Here is a 19,515-nt window from a genome sequence, read left to right on the forward strand (position 1 = left end):
TGCTTCATGAATAAACCCCTTTGTTACAAAATACATTCTCAAAACTGTGAAACATAAATATCAAAATAGAACATACCATCTTTTGTTGTGTTTATGTCGCTTTTCCACAAATGTCGGGAATCTTGTTCTTGCAATGTGAGAAGCAAGGACCCTGTGCTCCGCTGTAGTTCTCCTGACTGCTGGGTCTTCAGGATATATTTCTCCACTTTCTGCCTCTCTTGGTGAACCGCATCAAAAGGTTTATACTGCAGCTCTAATTTGGTCACATTCTCCACTGTTAGCGCACTGGGGTGTGATACATGCTCTTGCAGATGGTCATCAGATTTGTTTGCCATTGTATTGTTCTTGTTTTATCTTCATATGGTCAATATGTTTGAGGTTTAGCTTACAGTTGAATTACGCACATTCTGCAGCACAAAAAACAAAAACGTATTGATATTTGTTAACATTTAAAGCTTTTATGGGTGCATAAAAGATAAAAGTGCAGATGCAATATGTATGTTGTATGTCGGTTTTACAGTAGCTGACACAGTGGAGGTCATATTATTTTTTAAATTCAATACATTTTTATTGTAGTTTCCAAACATTTTACAGACATAACATAAAGGCAGTCATACTGTATTTAGCTACACCTCTTAGGGTCCTCTAGGAGAGGACGGGGCTAAAATTATAGTGATTTGCATAATTTCAGCCCATCTGTGAGGACCTGCGATTCCCTGCTTTATGGACCTTATTCAGATCCATTCGCTGTGGCCACTCGTTTGCAAGGGGACTGATGTTTGTTGTATGCGCATGCGCATTTCTGTGCACGGCAAACAGATTGTGGCCTTTGTGGTCGCTGGGCAGGGGCGTTCCCATAAGAACCCTGGGCGTTCTTTTGCTAATAGCCGATGATGTGGGTGCGGGGGGATGGCAGCTGACATCACCGGATGGCCACCATTCGCAAGGCGGGGTTTGGTTGACTCGCAAGGGTGCCAATTCGCATCCGAACGAGTCAACCAGAATAACCTCCTATATGTGTATCCTGCCCACTTTCGTAGGAAGCAGGTAGGATGCAGGAGGAGAACCCACTCTTCCGAAGTCACTTGGGGACTACCCCAAAAACTGTGAATCTCCCACAACTTCCAGGAGAATAGGTTAGTATGGTGGAGGTAAGCATCCAATATGAATTATTTATTTATTAACAGGTTCTTATATAGCGCAGAAAATTCTGCGCTTTAATATTAATGAGATAATTTCATTTGAAAACAGGTGTCTGCAACCTTTGCTGCATCTCCTAATAGAAATGAACACCCTTTGCGGATTATTCTGGTTGATTCGCCAACCATTAAATGATGTGGAACATGCAGGCATATCTAAGTGACTCTCAGGTCACTTAGATTTGCGTGCACCCTTGGGAGGAAGTGGACAGGCAGCTGACAGCTGGTGATGTCAGCTGTCCGCCCCCATCACCAACGTCACGGCCCGATTACCAGGGTAACGGACAGCATTTACATGGGCAGGGTTGGATTAACAATGGGCCTGATGGAGCTATTGCTCCAGGTCCACTCTCCAAATAGGCCCATTTAGTAGCTAGGGCCAGGGCTTTCCAATGAGTCCGCCTGGCCACGTGTTCCCTGGGAACCGGAGATACAGCCAGGCAAAGCTGGAACGTTTTCCCCATAGGATAACATGGGACCCACTAATTCCGACTCCCACCCGATACCAGGCTGGTCCATATGGGATAATTAGTTCCATAGATATTGCGGGTAAACCGAAAATACATTTCTGAAATGTAATTTCTGGCTGTTCATGTTGTTTGAGGGCAGATTTCTCTGAAACCAAATAGTCCAGTTTCACAGGACCAAAATCATTTGAAGCCCACTCAAAATTTCTTCAATATGATACTGGTCATGTAAATAGATCCGTTGGTTCCAAAGATATAGCTGGTTGATTAAAGGGGTGTGGGGGTGGTTTTCTGTAAACGTGGCCAGCCTGGGAATGTCCCTGCATGATCCTGGGACCATATTCCTGGGTAAGTCCCTGCATTTTCTGATGTGAAAGGGCTATTATTTCAAATAGTCGCGACCTGCAGTGCTCTGAATACAGCCAGGCAGCCCCCCCCATCCCCTGCTCTCTGCCCGGCTGTAAATGGCTTGTCACTTCTGCCCAGCGGCGGCTGTCCCCCAGTTACCACAAGCATATATTCCCACTTGGCAATGAGCATGGGACCCCTGGCAATGAGCATGGAACCCTTGGCAATGAGCATGTAGGTAAGCAGTACTAATGTAGCATAATTTTTAATAGTCATTATGGTGTTTGGCATAATACGTAATGGACATTATGGTGTGTGGATTAACGGTGTAAATTTTTATGAAGCATATTGTGAATTTTTGCTCAATCCGTTTGGTATAGTGTGTATTGTGGCTCAATCCATATGTCAAAATGTGAATTTTGCCTTAATCTGTGTGGCATAATGTGAATTTTGACTCAATCCGTGTGCCATAGTGTTAATTTTGGCTCATTCCATGTGGCATAATGTGTAAGAGACAAGTACAGTATAAGGAAGTTACTATTGTGTTGCATGATTTGTATAAGGGGTATATGGTGTTGTAAACTTAGGTGACCACATAAAAGGTGCTGAAATGTTGTCTACCAAGTTTTGGCTTTCAGTATTTTTTATGACTGGAGTACCACCTCACCCTTCAAGTATCTTAGGAAATCGGCGTTCTGCGGGTGCACCTTTGGAGGGCACCCGGTAGTATATCTCCCTGCATCCTGTAAGTGGCTGAATTTGTAATATATTCTACCTGTTTTGTTAGTCCAAGTGCTGCACCTCTACCTTGGCTATATATACTGTATATGCCATTGCACTCTTTGGCTGGAGGGAGTGTGCATATACAGTATATCATCCGATGCTCTCAGTGCTGGCTATACATGGTCAGCACTGCAGCCCAAAGTCTGCAGCCGCCGCTGGAAGGGAAGTATATCTGCAGCTTCTATTTTCCCTCACTTCTGTGCCAGGGCCCTTGCATATTTCAACCTCTTTGCCATTTTCCACCCTATTCTATGCACCCTATTGCATTTTTCCTATGCCAGCCCCCTGCCTTTTCCAGGCATATATAATTAGTTGAAAGTATTTACAGAAATAGAGACACACCCATGAGCAGACCGTGGCTGCACGCACCTGGCATATGCACATGCGCAGAAATGCGGCTGTGCATGCGCATACGCCAAGCATCGGTCCCCTTGCAACAAATGCTGGCTGCGTTACATGTTTAACGATATTGACTTCCCCCCTATAATTTTTCCCTATAATTCTTCTTGGTTTATGTCAAACATGAATGCAGGGGCACATTGGAGGTCATTCTGGTTGACACGCAGCGCTGTGAAGTTCGCAGTGCTTGGTAGTTCCCAGCAAGTTGTGTCTTTTTAAGGCCTCCCGCTGCTCGCACAGGCCGACACCCCTCTTCGCAGGGTGCATTCGCACTCACGGCTGCAAATTGATGTTTTGCATAAACATCCATTCTCAGCCTACGGGGCTAAACCCACATCATTCGATGGTCTCCGACCATCAAATGACGCGGAAGGTACATGCAAAACTAAGGTGTCTCAGGTGTCTTAGCTTTGCAGAAATGCACATGCACATTTAGGAAACATTGCGCTCTTGCGCGAATTCACATGGGAACGCCTGGACCAGAATAAGGTCCATTGGGGCAGATATATTAAGCCTTAACAAGAGAAAAATGCAAGGGCGATAAAGAGAGATAAACGTCCAGCCAATCAGCTCTTTCCTGACTTTTTTCAAACACAGCCTGTGACATGGCAGTTAGCAGGTGATTGGCTGGGCGTTTATCTCTCCTTATCACCCTTGCATTTATCTCTTGCTAAAGCTTAATACTGTGCATCTGCCCCATTGTGCCTTATGTATTATATGTGCCCTTTTCTGACCTCTGGGACATAATTTCTCTAAAGGGGTGTGGAGCATTGTCACCACAGAAAGTGTGGCCACAGTCAGGCTGAGCATTAAGTCCTTCTAAATCATAAGGCCACCGCAACCTCCTCTCTACAAACACAATTGAATTGCTTCATGCATCAAAGGCAATTGGTGTTGAAGGATGCATTTTTTTAAACTACAGTATATACTAGCTTAGGTACCCGCTGTTGCCCGGGATTGGATGTGCAATGAGCATTACTTCACCTTTTTTTTGTTTAAGCTTAGTGGCTCAACATGCCCATGGTGTGACCGTAATACACCTGTCTGTGGTTGGATTCTGGATCTGAGCACAGTTCTTTTTTCATAAATCCCACGTCCTCTATCCCATTTATGTTATGCAACTCTGCCATATCTTACATCCCTGACCCACTTTGTAGACCCTGGCGGTGTCGGGATTGCGGGTGTTAGTGGCTGTAAACCTAATCTGGACCCAATCAACCCCCTCTACTTTATGCAACTTTGCCATATGTTGCATCCCTGACCCACTTTGTGTAGTGGCCGGACCCCTTTTTGGGCTCCCGGCAGTGTCAGGATTGGGGGTCTAAGTGGCTGTGAACATAGGAGTGGGCACATTGAGTGTTGGGGGTGCACAGGCACCCCCTAATGCTGTGCCCCACCCTTAGGAACACCTCCCTGCCACTAGCAATACCAGCAATACCTTTTCCCAAAGACTTTTGCTTTTTAGAACTGCATTCTATTTAAAGAAGCGCGCATCCATCAATTATGTGTGTTTTGCATTGTAAATTAAATTAGATCATGACCATATCACTACATACCTGCATCATCCATATGTTTTTGACTTTATTTGCATGTACTGTTACACAGAGTAATTACAAGATTAAATCTGAAATAGGCAGAATTTTATGATGTGGCTGAGAGATGTTTTATATTGTAGGGAGTGCAAATAGATGATGGTAGACACACCTGATTGGCAGTGTTAGACACACCCAATGGGCGGTGTTAGACATGCCCAATAGATGGTGCTACGCACACCCCTTTTATGGTGCACCCCCTAATAAAATGTGCTGTGCACGCCTATGGCTGTGAACCTAATGTGAACCTAATCAATGTCCTCAACCCCCTCTGTTATGCAACTGTGCCATATGTTGCATCCCAGACCCACTTTGTGTAGTGGCCGGACCCCTTTTTGGGCCCCCGGTGGGGTCTGGATTGGGGCCTAAGTGGCTGTAAACCTAATCTGAACCCAATCAATGTCCTCTACCCCCTCTATGCAAATGTGCCATATCTTGCTTCCCTGACCCACTTTGTGTAGAGCCCTTTTTGATCTCCGGGACCCCCACAGGTGTGCTAGGGGTGTCTTACCCCACAGTATTTTTTTTCAGATTGTAAATTTGGTGTAAATTGCTCCAGGCATTCAAGAGTTATGCTGAAACATACACACACATACATACATTTTTATATATAAAGATGGAAGCTGTTTGATGAAATTACCGAAGGTATACCTTGGGCTTGGGGCCTAATGTATGTGTTCCATAAATGTACTATATAACAGATGCATAGTTGGCTTCCCATGTATTGCCTGTAAGCCATGTGTTGCTTGCCTCCCATCATGGAATATTGGAGTAATAAAGGCAGATTGGGAGCAATAGTAATCCCGCTAAGAGCTTAATAAAAACACAATCTTTTCTGACTCACACACCAAGCTGGTGAGAATTGGATGACAAGGTGATCTGAAACATAAAGCCAATTTATCATTTGAACTCAATTACTTCTCTCTGCCACTTCCAGGTTTGGTTCAGACGAAGGGGCTGACTGCCCTGTAGCTGTTGTAATATTGAAACAACAACAGACATTATCAACCTGCCTCTTTCTTCTGGCATAAATGTCTGAGGCCAGATGTGTTATTTAGCACTGCAGAAAAGGGTTCATGCTGAAATGGTCGGCTATTTGTTTTTCTCACATGCATGTTGTTCTGTCTCCTTACTTAGAAAGAAGTACTATATTATCTCATACTTTATTAAGCTACTTATTTATTTCAAATATGTAATGGTTTAGTTTTCCATTTATATTATTGTAGTGAATTCTCTTAATTTTTTCATTAATAAAAAACTTTTTCTTTAATATTTCTTTGTACAACTTCTATTTTGGAACAAATAACATGATCATTATCTCTAAAATCATTGCAACATCTGCTATGCACAGTAGAGAACAGGGGAAGGCCCAGTGGTGCAAGTAAGGGGGTACGGAGTGGTACAGTGTACCTTTAAGATATATGTTGCCGGTGCGCCGTACCACCAAGGCACCAGAGTGCCAATGACTCCACGTATGGGGGGGGGGGTGTCTGGCGTGCGGTAGACCCAGGCTGCTGCTACACACGCAAGGGGAGGGTTGTGTGTGTGATGCCGGGTGTGCGACAGATCCAGCTACCCGGCCTGCTGCTACACACTGGAGGGGGAGTGATGCTGGGTGTGTGGTGGACCCAGCTACCCGGCCTGCTGCTACACAGGAGTGGGGGGGGAGGGGGTGTGCGGGGCATGCTGCTGTCACCCCAGCCTGGTCACTCCACGGGGGGGTGGGGGGGGGGAATGGGCGATGCTGCAGACGTGGCTACCCGGCCTGCTGCAATGCACGGGGGGTGGTGCCGGTCGTGCGGTGGACCCAGCTACCTGGCCCGCTGCTAGGTGGAGGGGGGGGGGATGTGCCGGGCGTGCTGCTGTCACCCCAGCCTGGTCACTCCATGGGGGGCAGGGGGGAATTTTTCCGCTCACCTCCATGCCATCCAGGGGGGGACCTGCTCCAACTTCCACCTAAAGCTGCCTAGTGGTGGCGCCGGCCTTACGTACCACCCCACATCCCCTGCTGCTCTTTACCCACTCCTCCAGCAGCCTGCCGCCACTGAGAGGTGAACGAGAGTGCAGATCAGCACCACTGGCTTCCCTCACCCCTCCTGTGCCTCTGCTGCTACCACTGGGAGACTAGAAGAGAGGAGCGCATTGCTGCAGGCTTCCCTCACCCCACCGGCAGCTCTCAGCCATTTCAAATATGGTGCAGCTCCTGAGCCAATCAGAGCTTGCGCACAAGCAGCCATGGTGATTGGCTGCCTGGCCACGAGGGGGTGGGCGTTCATCGGGGTAGCGGCAGTCAGCACTTAACCGCTCGCTAGGCAGCAAATATATACTGCCTAGGGAGTGGCTCTGAATCAGGCACTAGACATAATGCTGAGGGTGGCTGGGATGGAACAATGAAATGGGACATTATAGCAAGGTGCATGGTCAAAAAGAGGATTCTATATTCATGAGCCTGAACTGGGGAAGGGGGTTTGAGGCGCAGTAAAGTAACAGGGTAGTTAGGGCAGCATACAGTACAATATAATACAGAGTGTTTAGCACAGCACAGTACAGTATCATTCAGTGGTTATGGTGGCGTGCTATAATATAATAGAAAAGTGGATAGGGTAGTACAGAGTAGATAGGGCAGTACAATTATACAGGGTGTTTAGGTCAGCAGCACAGTACAGTATAACACTGTAAGGTAGTACAGACTTAGGGAGATGGCTGTACCCGCAATCAAAGGGGGGGAAAGGTGGCCTGTAACCGTGATCATGGAGGAGCACCTGTGATCAAGAGGGAGCAACCATGATTAGAAATGCAGCTTGGGGTTTTGGTAAGTTAGCCTGTCCTGCTGGACGATCAGACATCTGCATTGAACTGCTGTAACTGCTTGGACTGTGTGGTGTCTGAATACAGCCAGGCTGCTCCTGAGCATGGTGGTGGTGAGGTGGCACATTTGGAGGCTCCCTGCTAACAGTCAGCAGCATTATGCTGATTGCAGGCAGGTCTGTACGGAGCTAACCGTTCATATCTTGCTTAACTACACAACTCAGTTATCAGGTGCAGATTATTTAATATTCCAGTGGTGGCATATCTAGATGACTCATTCAAGTCTCAATGAAACAATTGACAATTTAAGGAATCTCTGTGCTAACTGCTATAAAACCTGTCTGACATTAACAGATGCAATAACACAGTCATTCCACCGGACCAAAGGACGTCAGCCGTCAGCAAAGGAAAGTAGCCACGACCGTGGCTACTTTCCTTTGCTGACGGCTGACATCCTTTGGTCCGGTGGAAGACGTACTCGGCTCTGTCCTGACTGCGGCGGGTGGACGAACCCCGCTGGGCTGATCACCCTGCGTGTTCCTAAAGATCTGGTCGACCCCGCTGTGCTGGTGACAAGCGCCGTATTGTGGCGATTTACCTATATTTTTATCCCATGTATGTCAGTTTTTATTTTTGCTAAAAATATCAGTAAAACTATTATAAATTTATATATGGTTTCTGACTGTGCGCTCTATCTATTTTCTTTCCATATATATATATATATATATATATATATATATATATATATATATATATATATATATATATATATATATATATATCCTGATGAAGGGGTCCTGAACCCCGAAACGTAGATTAAAGTTTCACCGTGATTTGAAATTTTTGTCCGTCCCTGAGTGCCGCCTGCACCCACAAGATATATATATATATATCCAGGATGCTTAATAAAAAGCAGGGGCACTCACCAGTTTAGCTTCAGTCAGCAATTTTAATGCAAAGAATCACTCAAAAAGTCGACGTTTCAACCCTCAAGGGGCCTTTGTCAAGACATAAAGGTTAGCCATCAGCACAGCAGGTAGAGAAGAGAGATATACTGACACATGCCACTGCAGTCATATTTATACCCCTTAGATTAACAACATTGCTCACATCTGTGAGGCTCAATCAGCCATTGGTGGTGCTAGTGAAACGCACACAAACTAGACAGATATATCTGTTTTGCAGCTTAATACACATATAGATACAATTAGACAGGCTTAGCGCTGGTGAGGACAAATAAGATAAATGAAATAAATGAAAATCAAGCGTGTAGACATGCTATTACCTTGATTAGTGTGCCCACTGTGTCAGAGTCCGGACCGGATGTCCGCGTAGTGACACGCATGTTACTTCCGGGTTTTGCGTTCCAGCAGCACGCCGGCTGGAACGCAAGAGAACTAGGAAGGAGAGATATGTAACCTCTCGCCCGCCCTGTATATGGGCGGATCCTCGCGCATAGAGCCTGTTAGATGCCGCTAGAGGGGACACATACACAGCCGTGTAGTGTCATATATTAACCCTTTCAAGTGGCTATGATTAGTGTGTAGACGCACTGAAAAATAAAACATAGTGGATGCTGTTAATTGGAGCAATGTTAATCTAAGCCAGGGGCATAAATGACTGATGATTATAATAAAATACATATACACAAAGACTAGACAATAAAAGGAAACTTATCAAAAGACAAAAAATTATACTATAAAGGATATTGACAGGGATATAGATATATTTGACCAGTGGTTATTATACTAGATAGGTATCACTTCATAATCACTGTTTTATTGGAGAAATATGCTGAGATGATTATACTCGTTGAGACCCTTTGGGTCGATGGTGTTTAAGCGATTAATCCACCTCGCTTCGAGTTTTTTCAACTGTAATTCACGGTTACCGCCCCTTGGGTTTATCTGCACATGATCAATGAGCATACATCTTAAGCTGGACACTTGATGCCCAGCTTGCATAAAATGTCTCGCGACAGGCTTATCCGAGCTACCGGCCAACAACGCAGCCTTAATCGAGGTTCTGTGATTAGCCATGCGTTCACGGAAGCATCGAGTGGTAAGTCCGGTATAGTATAGTCCGCATGGACATATTAAAATGTATATCACGTGGTCCATGGTACAGATCAATTTTTTATTGATGCAAATTTTTTGGCCACTGTGTGGGTGGGCAAATGTTGCACCAGCCGTCATTGACCTGCACGTAATACATGAAGGACATTTGAAACAGCCCTTCTTTCCAGATGTCAGCCAGGTTGGTGTCTTCAGTGACGGATTCATCATCGGCCTCATCAACATCTGTCGGATATTGGGGCCCCGTCTATAGGCATTCATAGGAGGCACTTTTTGGTCAAGTGCAAGATCCGGATCCGATCCTACTATCGGCCAAAGTTTTTTATATATCGACTGTGTGAGTCCAGACTGATGGTCATAGGTGCTGACGTGGACCATTCTTTTTGCTTTAGTGGCTGACTGTGACTGTGTTGGAGCCTCAAATTTTTTTATGGCTTTTTTGAGGCAGCGGTCAACACTAATCGGTGAGTGCCCCCTCTCTAGGAATCGTAGACGCATTTCCTTCAATTGGGCGGCTGCGTTGTCCTTAGAGGAATTTATCCTGAGGACTCGCAAGAATTGCGATATCGGCAAGCTCTCCTTAGTTGGCGCTGGGTGTTGGCTGTTCGCATGTAAGAGAGTGTTTCGGTCAGTCTCTTTCTTAAAAAGGGTGGAACCGAGTTTAAACCCCTCTCTATACAACCTCACATCTAAGAACTCGATGGAGTCACTTTTGATATTGTAAGTGAATTTTACAGGCTCATTCAGATTGTTCAAATAGCTGATCATCTCAATAAATTCACATTCAGTGCCAGACCACAAAATAAATATATCGTCGATATATTGATAAAAACGGAGTAGTTTCTGGCCAAATCTGGGATATATGTGGGTCGTCTCAAACGCCGCCATATAAAGGTCAGTGTATGATGGCGCTATATTTGAGCCCATGGCGGTCCCATTTCTCTGCTCAAAGTACTCCGCCCCATACATAAAAAAGTTTTTTGTCAATATGAACTGTACCAGACTTAACAGGAATTCAACTGGTGGGTGTGTGTGTCCTGCCTGGACTAAACTCGTTCGTAGTGTTTCGATACCCTGCTGATGTGGGATTATGGTGTATAACGATTGTACATCCATCGTACACAACCACACATCAGCAGGTAGATTGTCGACACACATGACCTTGTCGAGAAAGTCTCCCGTATCCTTAAGGTAGCTCGGGACCATCTTCACGAGGGGCTGGAGAAATTGGTCAACAAATACCGCAAGCGGCTGGAGGAGTGAACCCATGGAGGAGATGATAGGTCGCCCTGGTGGGACCTCCAGCCGCTTGTGGATCTTCGGTAACATATATATGATGGGACAGATGGGGTAATCGACAGACAGGTAAAGCATGGTTTTCTTATCAATCCATCCCGCATTCAGTCCCATGGCCAAAAGATCATCTACAAGTTTCTTAGTGGTTCTCGTGGGATTTTGTTTAAGATGAGTGTAAGTCTGCACATCATCCAGTTGCCTCCGAACTTCAGAGTCATATTGGGCCCAGTCTTGAAGCACAATCGCCCCGCCTTTGTCGGCGGGGCGAATGAAAATATTGGTGTTGTTTTTAAGCGACTGGAGAGCGTCTTTCAGACACTGATAAATTGAAGTATTTGGGCTTAATGGCACCCATATGGTACATTTCATTTTGGGCCATTCTTGAAAATGTGCCTATACTGGCATTTCTGGATACTGGATCATAGGTGCTGGGTCTGCTGAGTTGGTTAACATGCAGCATTGCGTCATTAGAGTCATGGAATTGTTCTCTAAGACGCAACTTACGGCAAAACTTGTAGTGGTCTACTGACCATTCGAACTGATCATGCGGGGTGGTGGGTACAAATGAAAGGCCATATGAAAGGACCTTCCGCTCACTCTCACTAAGCATTTGGGTTGACAGGTTAAAGATCATGTCTGTTTCTTCTTGTCTCTTGGGTATCTTACCCTTCCACCCACCCCTCCTTTGGTGGCTCCTGCAGCGTTTCCTGGCTGGTATGGCGGGTAATTGGGCTGGCCCTGACCTAAAAAAGGCTGTCGCCTTCTAGAAGAGCTATCGGATGTGTCCCCCTCCGAGGAGGTGATAGGATCAATAAATTGTTGTTGTCTCGGTCGGCGTGGCCTTGGCGGGCGGCGGCCCCGGTTTTCAGAAGAATCTCCTGTGAGCCACCTGTATACCTGGTGATATATATACATGCTCCTAAGGTGTGGCCATTAAATTATTTGCTGTTATGATTCACTTTGGTACTTGTTTCCTAGCATAGCGCCACGCTTCGGGTTTGGTGGCTCGCTGCGCTCGCCACACTATATAAAATCAACTCCACGCCGACGTGGATAGTGGGGGTATGAAAAAGTCAGAGGACGCCGCTCGCCACGCTTCGGGTTCACGTTGATCGTGGCGTGGCGTTAACAATGGGGGGGGGGCATACAATGAAAAATGGGGTCTGGGGGGCATTTAACATTGGGGCCAATGTAAAATCGGGTCTCAGGGATCATTTAACCCTCCTCTATGTACTACCCTTCTGCATCCACACACCGCTGCATTCTTATTTTTCATACTTTAGCTCATAATCTATCTACTACATGTTGAGTATCCCGTATCCGAATATCCGTTATCCGAATTATTCCGAAAACCATACATTCCAGAATGTGAAAAAAAAATATTTTTTTGCTAAAAACTCACTGGGGACATTTGTAATAGCACTACTGGGGACATGATATGTAACTGGTACTATATATGTACAAGAAAATGATTGCTTGGCATTCAAATTCAATATCTGAGATAGTACACAAATTTTGTTTCATGTTTTGAAACCTTGTTTTTTGAACAAATAAAATATATATGTGTGTATTAAATGTGTTTGATGTGTTTATACAGCATAAATGCAAGATACTTCAAAATACATGATTGAAATATTAAAATATTCCGAAATACAGAATAATCCGTTATCCAAAACTCTCCTGGTCCCGAGCATTTTGGATAAGGGATACTCAACCTGTATAGCAACATATCCATCATTTTTTTTTTGAGTAACTGATGCAAAACAGGTTCTCTTGGGTACAGATTTATATTTATTTATTTTAAAAAGCTTTGTTTGAAAATTCTTTAAATTAATTCATTAGGAGGTAGATGTATGAAGCAGTGATAAGGAAGGATAAGTGATAAAGTGCCTGTTACTTTATCACAAGCCAATCAGCTTCTAACTGTCCCTTTTTAAACCCAGTCTGTACAGTCTGGGTTTAAAAAGGGACAGTTAGAAGCTGATTGGCCGGTGATAATGTACCAGGCACTTTATCACTTCTCCTCCCTTATCATTGCTTCATACATCTACCCCAAGATTTTTTATCATTAACAACTTTCCAAACATTTGAATCTGTTTCCTGCTTCAGTTTAAAACCGCACAGTTATGGAATCCTACTGGAGCGGGTGAATGTTCTGACTCAGGGACCAACTTAGGGCCCTCCATCACTACGTCTTTCAAGAGGTGGTCACAGAATATGTCCAAAGCCACAACACTCAGTAATATTCATTGGTGTTTTTAAACTAATATGTGTTTGTTAATCACACTTTTGCTAAAAAGAAAAAAATTGTTTACAGAATAGTAATGCCCTTCCAATTTAAGTACAATCTGACTTTTCCAAATATAGTATTTGGATGATATTGACAATTATTTCACCCAACCGCACTCCATTGGCAGTGGTCACATTCCAAATGTCATGGTTTACACCTTATTACCGTAGCTCACTGCAAATCAGGACTATCTCTTAACAACTTTATTGGTAGAGTCAATGATTAATTGTGTATTTATGGTATTTTTAAGTGTAATGCTATTACTAAAACAAACTCCTGGAACTGCATTTTGTCAGCACATTTAAAACTGCAAAAATCTATCATGACTGATGTTTGTATCGCCATCACATCTATGTATTTATACAGTAGTTTACTGAAGTAGAACCAGTTAGTGGCATTGAATAATTCAAACAAACAAACAAACTCAACTGCTCCAGCCCGTGCTATAGTGGAGAACCCATCAGCTGCTGTTTCAGTGGTCAAGTCCAACAAGGCATAATATTGAGCTGCAGCCCAATACCCTTTTCAGTGTTTGTGCATCACACCTTCCCCAAGGATCTGGAAGGTGTGACACGCACACACACACACACACACACACACACACACACACACACACACACACACACACACACACACACACACACACACACACACGATGTGGTGGTAAGTTTTGACTATAAAAAGGAAAATAATAAAACAAAGATGATATGAATAATACAAATAAGGTATTTATAAGTTCTAAATATCATCTTTGTATTATTCTGATTATTTTTATAGTCACAACTCTGTATACTGGAGTATGACAAGCGCGGCACTGGGTAGTGAAGGACTAATGATAGGACGTCTTTGCATCTATCCATCTTGTACTGCAGTTGTGGAATTCACACAAGTAGACAACACTATAGCCAACCTGATTGTGACTGTATTTTATACATTTTTATGCTTCTCTATGAGGGGTATTCAATGCCTCTGACAGTGATCTGACGCCGAGAAGTGCTGATAGCTCGCCTTCAAGTATTCAACTGCCTCCCCTTCACTCGCCAATTCCATCTCACTGGTTCAGTTTGAAGAGGTGGAAAAGGTGAGTGTCCATTAAAATGGCCGGGCTCGGCACAAAATGGACCGGACTCGCTGCATTTGCGGCGAACCTCGCCATTTAAGGGGATCCTCATTGAAACATTGAATATGGTGTATAGGCAGGGAGGATGGCTTTTCTTTGCCAAAAATAAGCCATCCTCGCCGTAGAAAACCCCTTCACCGCAGCATTGAATACTGCCCTATATCTACATGATAGAAAAGTATTATCATAATACACCATTGTTTTCTCCATGCTGCTGTCAGTATTTTCTCCGGTACTAACAATAGACCAACACTGTTTTGTCCTTGGCCCGTCGGTCAAAATGAACAAAGAAATTTGTTTCTGTATAATTCAGCATTAATGATGTCTATATGATACAGTTCTAGGCACATTTCTCTTTACTACGTCGCCACATTCTGTTCTTTCAGAGGTAAAATGCTCGGAGGCGTCTATTCATTACAGAAAGAATTACCCACACACATATATAGATCTGAATAATACAGGTACCATACGATTTATCCGTTCCTGGCTTTACGGAAAGCATGAAAGAAATAATCCCATGCTCATTAGATCTCTTCATTCCAATTTTATGTGTAAATTAAATAGTGGCTCTGAATATTTTCATAATTGCTATGGTTCTCATGAGATATCTTTTCCAACAAGTTTGGCTGCATGAAAATGAAATGTGATAAATTATACTGATTGATGAATAAATGCCAATACAAAAAGAATCCTATGAGAGAATTATAATTGAGAGCGTGAAAATATGATGGATCCCCTGAAGACGCTACAAGGCAGATCGAAGAAGGCTATGGAAATGAGTTCGATAAAATACATTCCAAATGATCTTTCAGACTTCTTGCTTAAATCGTAGCCAAATAACTGAATGCAATCCGGTACTTAATGATTAAAAACTAAGGATACACTTAACAGATTGTATTCCTTTAAAGGTTGCTCAATATTTTACTCATGACTGTGTTTCTTCTTGCATCAGTAACCCCCTTTAATTCTCTGTGGCAATCAAAGCTGACATGTTTGTTGGAGTCAGCAGAACTACCTTAATTTATCAAAACGCAGGTTACATTTAGGGCAGGCTTCTTGAAAGGAAATATTATTCTAGCATTTTCTGAAGACGGTGCTTATGTTTTACTGCTGTAAATGAAAAGGGGAATTTCCTTCATCATACTCTTTGTTGTTTACTTCAATAACTTTACCTTGAAATAAGCTTGAAATATGATTTAATTGGAAATACTGCTGTGTGTATGTTAAGGCTATAGCTTTTAAATTAAAAAGTACTTTTTCAATGACAATACCTCTTTGTGTCTGATACGTCTCATGCCTCTTTATCTAATAAACTAAAGCTGGCCATATAATTATAAGATTTTGGGCGATGTTACCTTATTCAGGTGGATTGGGCTGAGAAATTATGTGAAAAGAGGCCAAATCACAGGTGTTTTAAATCAGATCTGATCCGATGTGTGTTCCCGAGCGCGTCGGATTGGATCTGGAGATTGAACCTGCTGCGCATAACATAGATCGGAATTGCAGCTATCAGTGTGCATCGCGGCTGGATTTTTGCAGCTACGATAATTTGCATCCGATTTCCCTTAACCTCCACTGGCAGCTCCCCAGGAGTCCTTTCATGCTACTTTTTCAAAATTGCATGTAAAATTGGCACATCAAGTGGGGGGCTGCTGGGGAGTTCAAGGGAGATTGGCTGCGATTTGTGCCTCAGACAGGTCACAGTAATGTACGGGGGCCTTAAATTGAGATTGTTTAGGGTAAGTAGAATGGTTATTGTGGCCTGACATTGCTAAAGCCATAATTGACACCACATGCTTCCATCCAGGTCCCAAATATGATTTAAAAAATATATTGCAACCTATAAGTACTTGTCAGAAATGCAAATTACAAGGGGGTACCCAAAAAAAACAGGAATTAATTTATAAGAAATATTGTATTAATTTGTACAATTTGAAACTTCAGTCACCTTCAAAGTACTCTCCACTAGAATCAATACAATTTTCAAAAAGTTTTTTCCATTGCTAAATACATTTTTAAACTCATTATCGTTGATGCCTTTTAGTCCTTTTGCTGTTTTTTTTTCCACTTTTTTCAATATCAACAAAACATTTACTTTAAGGTCTCTTTTCATACAAACAAAGAAAAGAAGTCTTCTTTTCTTTGTTTGTATTTAAACTGTCTTTCTGACTTGGGGGAGCACCTCCAACCATAGTAATTGCTGAATGCCTGTATTGGCAAAACTATAATTGGTATTGAGCCTTTCACTTGCCCAGGGACTAATACCTCCCTACATCCAAAAATAGGGATACTAGGGCAAATTTCCAGTGCGATACTACACAAAAAAATACTTCTACGTCTCTTTTCATCCAAGAAAAAAAAAAGTTGCATTGTCAATATCGGGATAATACGGTGTTTGAGACAAAGGTTTAATGTCGTTATTGGTTAAAAAAAAATGCTTAACCCTTTAAGTGCCAATTGAATTTGTTTGCTGCATATTTTCCCAACAGGAAACAAAACTTCAAAGCAGCTCGTTGTTCATATAAATCAGCCATCAGAAAAATAGGCGAAAAATAGAATAACTTGTTGGAAAAAAAAATCACTGGAGTCAAACGCTATCTCCAATGCAACGGCAGAAATCTGGTTCCACAAATATTCACCTAGTGGCGGAAGCCCATTCTTGTTTCTGTTAAGTACCCCCCATATATGTAAAAATACTGTACCAAAAGTTATACTGAGCAAATTATTGCCCCCCCCCCCCCCCCCCGCCGCTGATCTCTGCTAAGTAAGTAGATGAGTACAAGCACACATGCATTTGCATGCCAGTGTATGGCTATAAAAATCATTCAATGGTTGCCGACCATCAAATTAGTTTTAGGTGTCCGCAAATAAAAGTCAGTCTGGACTGTGTTTTATTTGCTCCGCTAGTGTCTGAGAACGGGGCGGGCACTGACGTCATGTGACTTCAGGTGCCCACCCTGTGCATGCTTCGACCCGCCTGCGTTCGCAGTATTGTTATTATTATCCTTTATTTATATGGCCACATGGGTTCCGTAGCACCCAATTACAGAGTACACCTAATCAAAACAGGAAAACGGTGACTTACAGTTGAAGAGAATACAGGACAAGTGCAGGGTAAGTGATTATAGGAATAATTGAAGTAAGAAAGGACATGCGGTAAGGGGTCCCCGCTGGTGAGAGCTTACATTCTAAAAAGGAGGGGCAGACAGACAGGGGTGGCACAGGAGGGGTAGACAGGACGAGGAACAGAAGGTTAGGAGGACAGTTTTGCTGGGTTTGGTGAAGAAGTGGGTCTTAAGAGCCTGTTTGAAGTTCTGTAGAGAACTTCTGTAGAGCATTGGGACGCCCAGTGTTTTTCTGGGGGCACACACTGCTAGGCATCCCCCTGTCCACCCACTGCCTGCCCTGATGTCTGTGAACTTTTTGGCGATTGATACTCACTGAAGGCTTTTGCACATGACTATATTCGCCGATACGCATGTGCACAGCCACACCATTAGTCCCCGGACCGTGTACGGCTCTTAGTGAATCACCCCCTGAATTTATTGCAGACAGAATTTCTCAGGACAGTGGACAACTCTCCTGCATCCTGGCTACTCCTACAGTGAAGTAGACGGAGGCTATGATTAGTACATTCCCTTCACTAGGAGGGTATTTGGAATGTCTGGACTGCACCAGATGACACTGAAATTAAAAAATCCAGGAACGAGTGCTTCACCCCAACTTTTTGACACTGAGCTTAAGTGCTGGGCACACCCCCAGAGGTAATGCCCCCTTTTCAGACACACAAAGGGCCCATTCCCCTTTTAAGTATGAAATTGTGTCACCTATGCAATGTCACCTTAGATGCACACTCATATCTAAAAGGGGAAGGATCTGAGCGACTTTATTTGGTCAGGTATACCTTTATGTGAACACATCACACTGTGTATTGGCGAGTTGTCAGTGCCAACTGGAGGCAGAAACATAAAAGTCTATGTTGTAGTTAACGGAATTTACGCTCTCCTGTTTATATTCTCTTTGAGAATGAAAACCTACCACCCAGATAAATTCTTGAATTGAAGATTGATTTTTGCGACAGTTAAAACATGGAAGCATAAAAAATACAACCATAAAAATGCATCCAAATAAAGACGCATCCTGAGCTGTACACCAAGACAAAACAGCAGCATGAACACTTGGTTTACGCCAAATGCAACAAAAGGCTTGATGCAGCAGTAGATGAAGCATGTAGCGTAGTACTGCAGCTGATGGGCTTATCACTATGATGTTCATTGTCTGTGGCTGTAATCCTTAGATGTTCGCTACACCATAGGTTATTAGAGCAACCTTATGCAATAGAGCAAACCTATGGTTGTTAAGACTGTCAGACTGTAGAGGGCCACTGTCCCTGACTTAGTCACCAAGGGTTCGATATGATTTACCGATAACTAACATACTGACAATCACTTGGCCGACACTGTTATATCAACAGGGTGCAAATACTGATGGTTAATATCCCAACAAGTACATAATACCGACAGTTGACATCAATATACCGACATGATCATAATACCGAAAATTTAAAAACGCAGACGCAGTTGTAATGTCGACATGGACACCGTATTAGTGTTCCACGTCCCCTCGCATGGCATATTTAGATTTTGTCGTTATTTCAATTGTCATGTTCTGTACCTGTCGGTATTTTGTCCATGGGCATTTGGTTGTGGGGATTCTGTCAATCAGTAATTTGTCCATTGGTAATTTAACTACATACCGTCCTGGCCCCCGCACACCTCCGATGCCCACTGACAGCTACCCCCAGTCACTGCCAGGAATGCCTATCAGCACTACCCCAGTGGTAACCATTGATATGCTTGAGCAGTGGATATATGCGCAAAACTAAAACATGGGAAGCTTGTGCCTGAAAACTAGTAGTGTCCACCTCTGAATCAGGCCCAAAGTGCAGTAATGGGGCTTACAGTGTTAAGTACTCAATTATTACAATATTAAGTATAAAGTCACATTTCCAATTTGTCACAGATTAGAATTTATGAACATTTTTCGACTGATATGAAACTATAATTTACATATGTCCTTTTTTTCCAGGGATAGGATTTTTTATTGTGTTATTAGGGTTTAACTTTGAACATTTGGCC

At 43.3% G+C, this 19,515-nt stretch overlaps 1 protein-coding gene across 3 annotated transcripts in view; it reads right to left on the minus strand.

Annotated features, from left to right (window-relative positions):
• Positions 1 to 19,515, minus strand: part of ERICH6B (glutamate rich 6B) — a 122,998-nt gene that overhangs the window by 97,492 nt on the left and 5,991 nt on the right. For all 3 annotated transcript variants that reach the window (XM_083168966.1, XM_083168965.1, XM_083168967.1), the window contains exon 2: positions 77 to 407. In XM_083168966.1, the coding sequence (XP_083025092.1) occupies positions 77 to 335 (259 nt within the window). In that variant the 5' untranslated portion in view covers positions 336 to 407. The remainder of the gene's footprint in view (positions 1 to 76; positions 408 to 19,515) is intronic.

The sequence above is a fragment of the Crinia signifera genome, chromosome 2 (genome assembly GCF_055691185.1).
Source record: "Crinia signifera chromosome 2, ASM5569118v1, whole genome shotgun sequence".
NCBI lineage: Eukaryota > Metazoa > Chordata > Amphibia > Anura > Myobatrachidae > Crinia > Crinia signifera.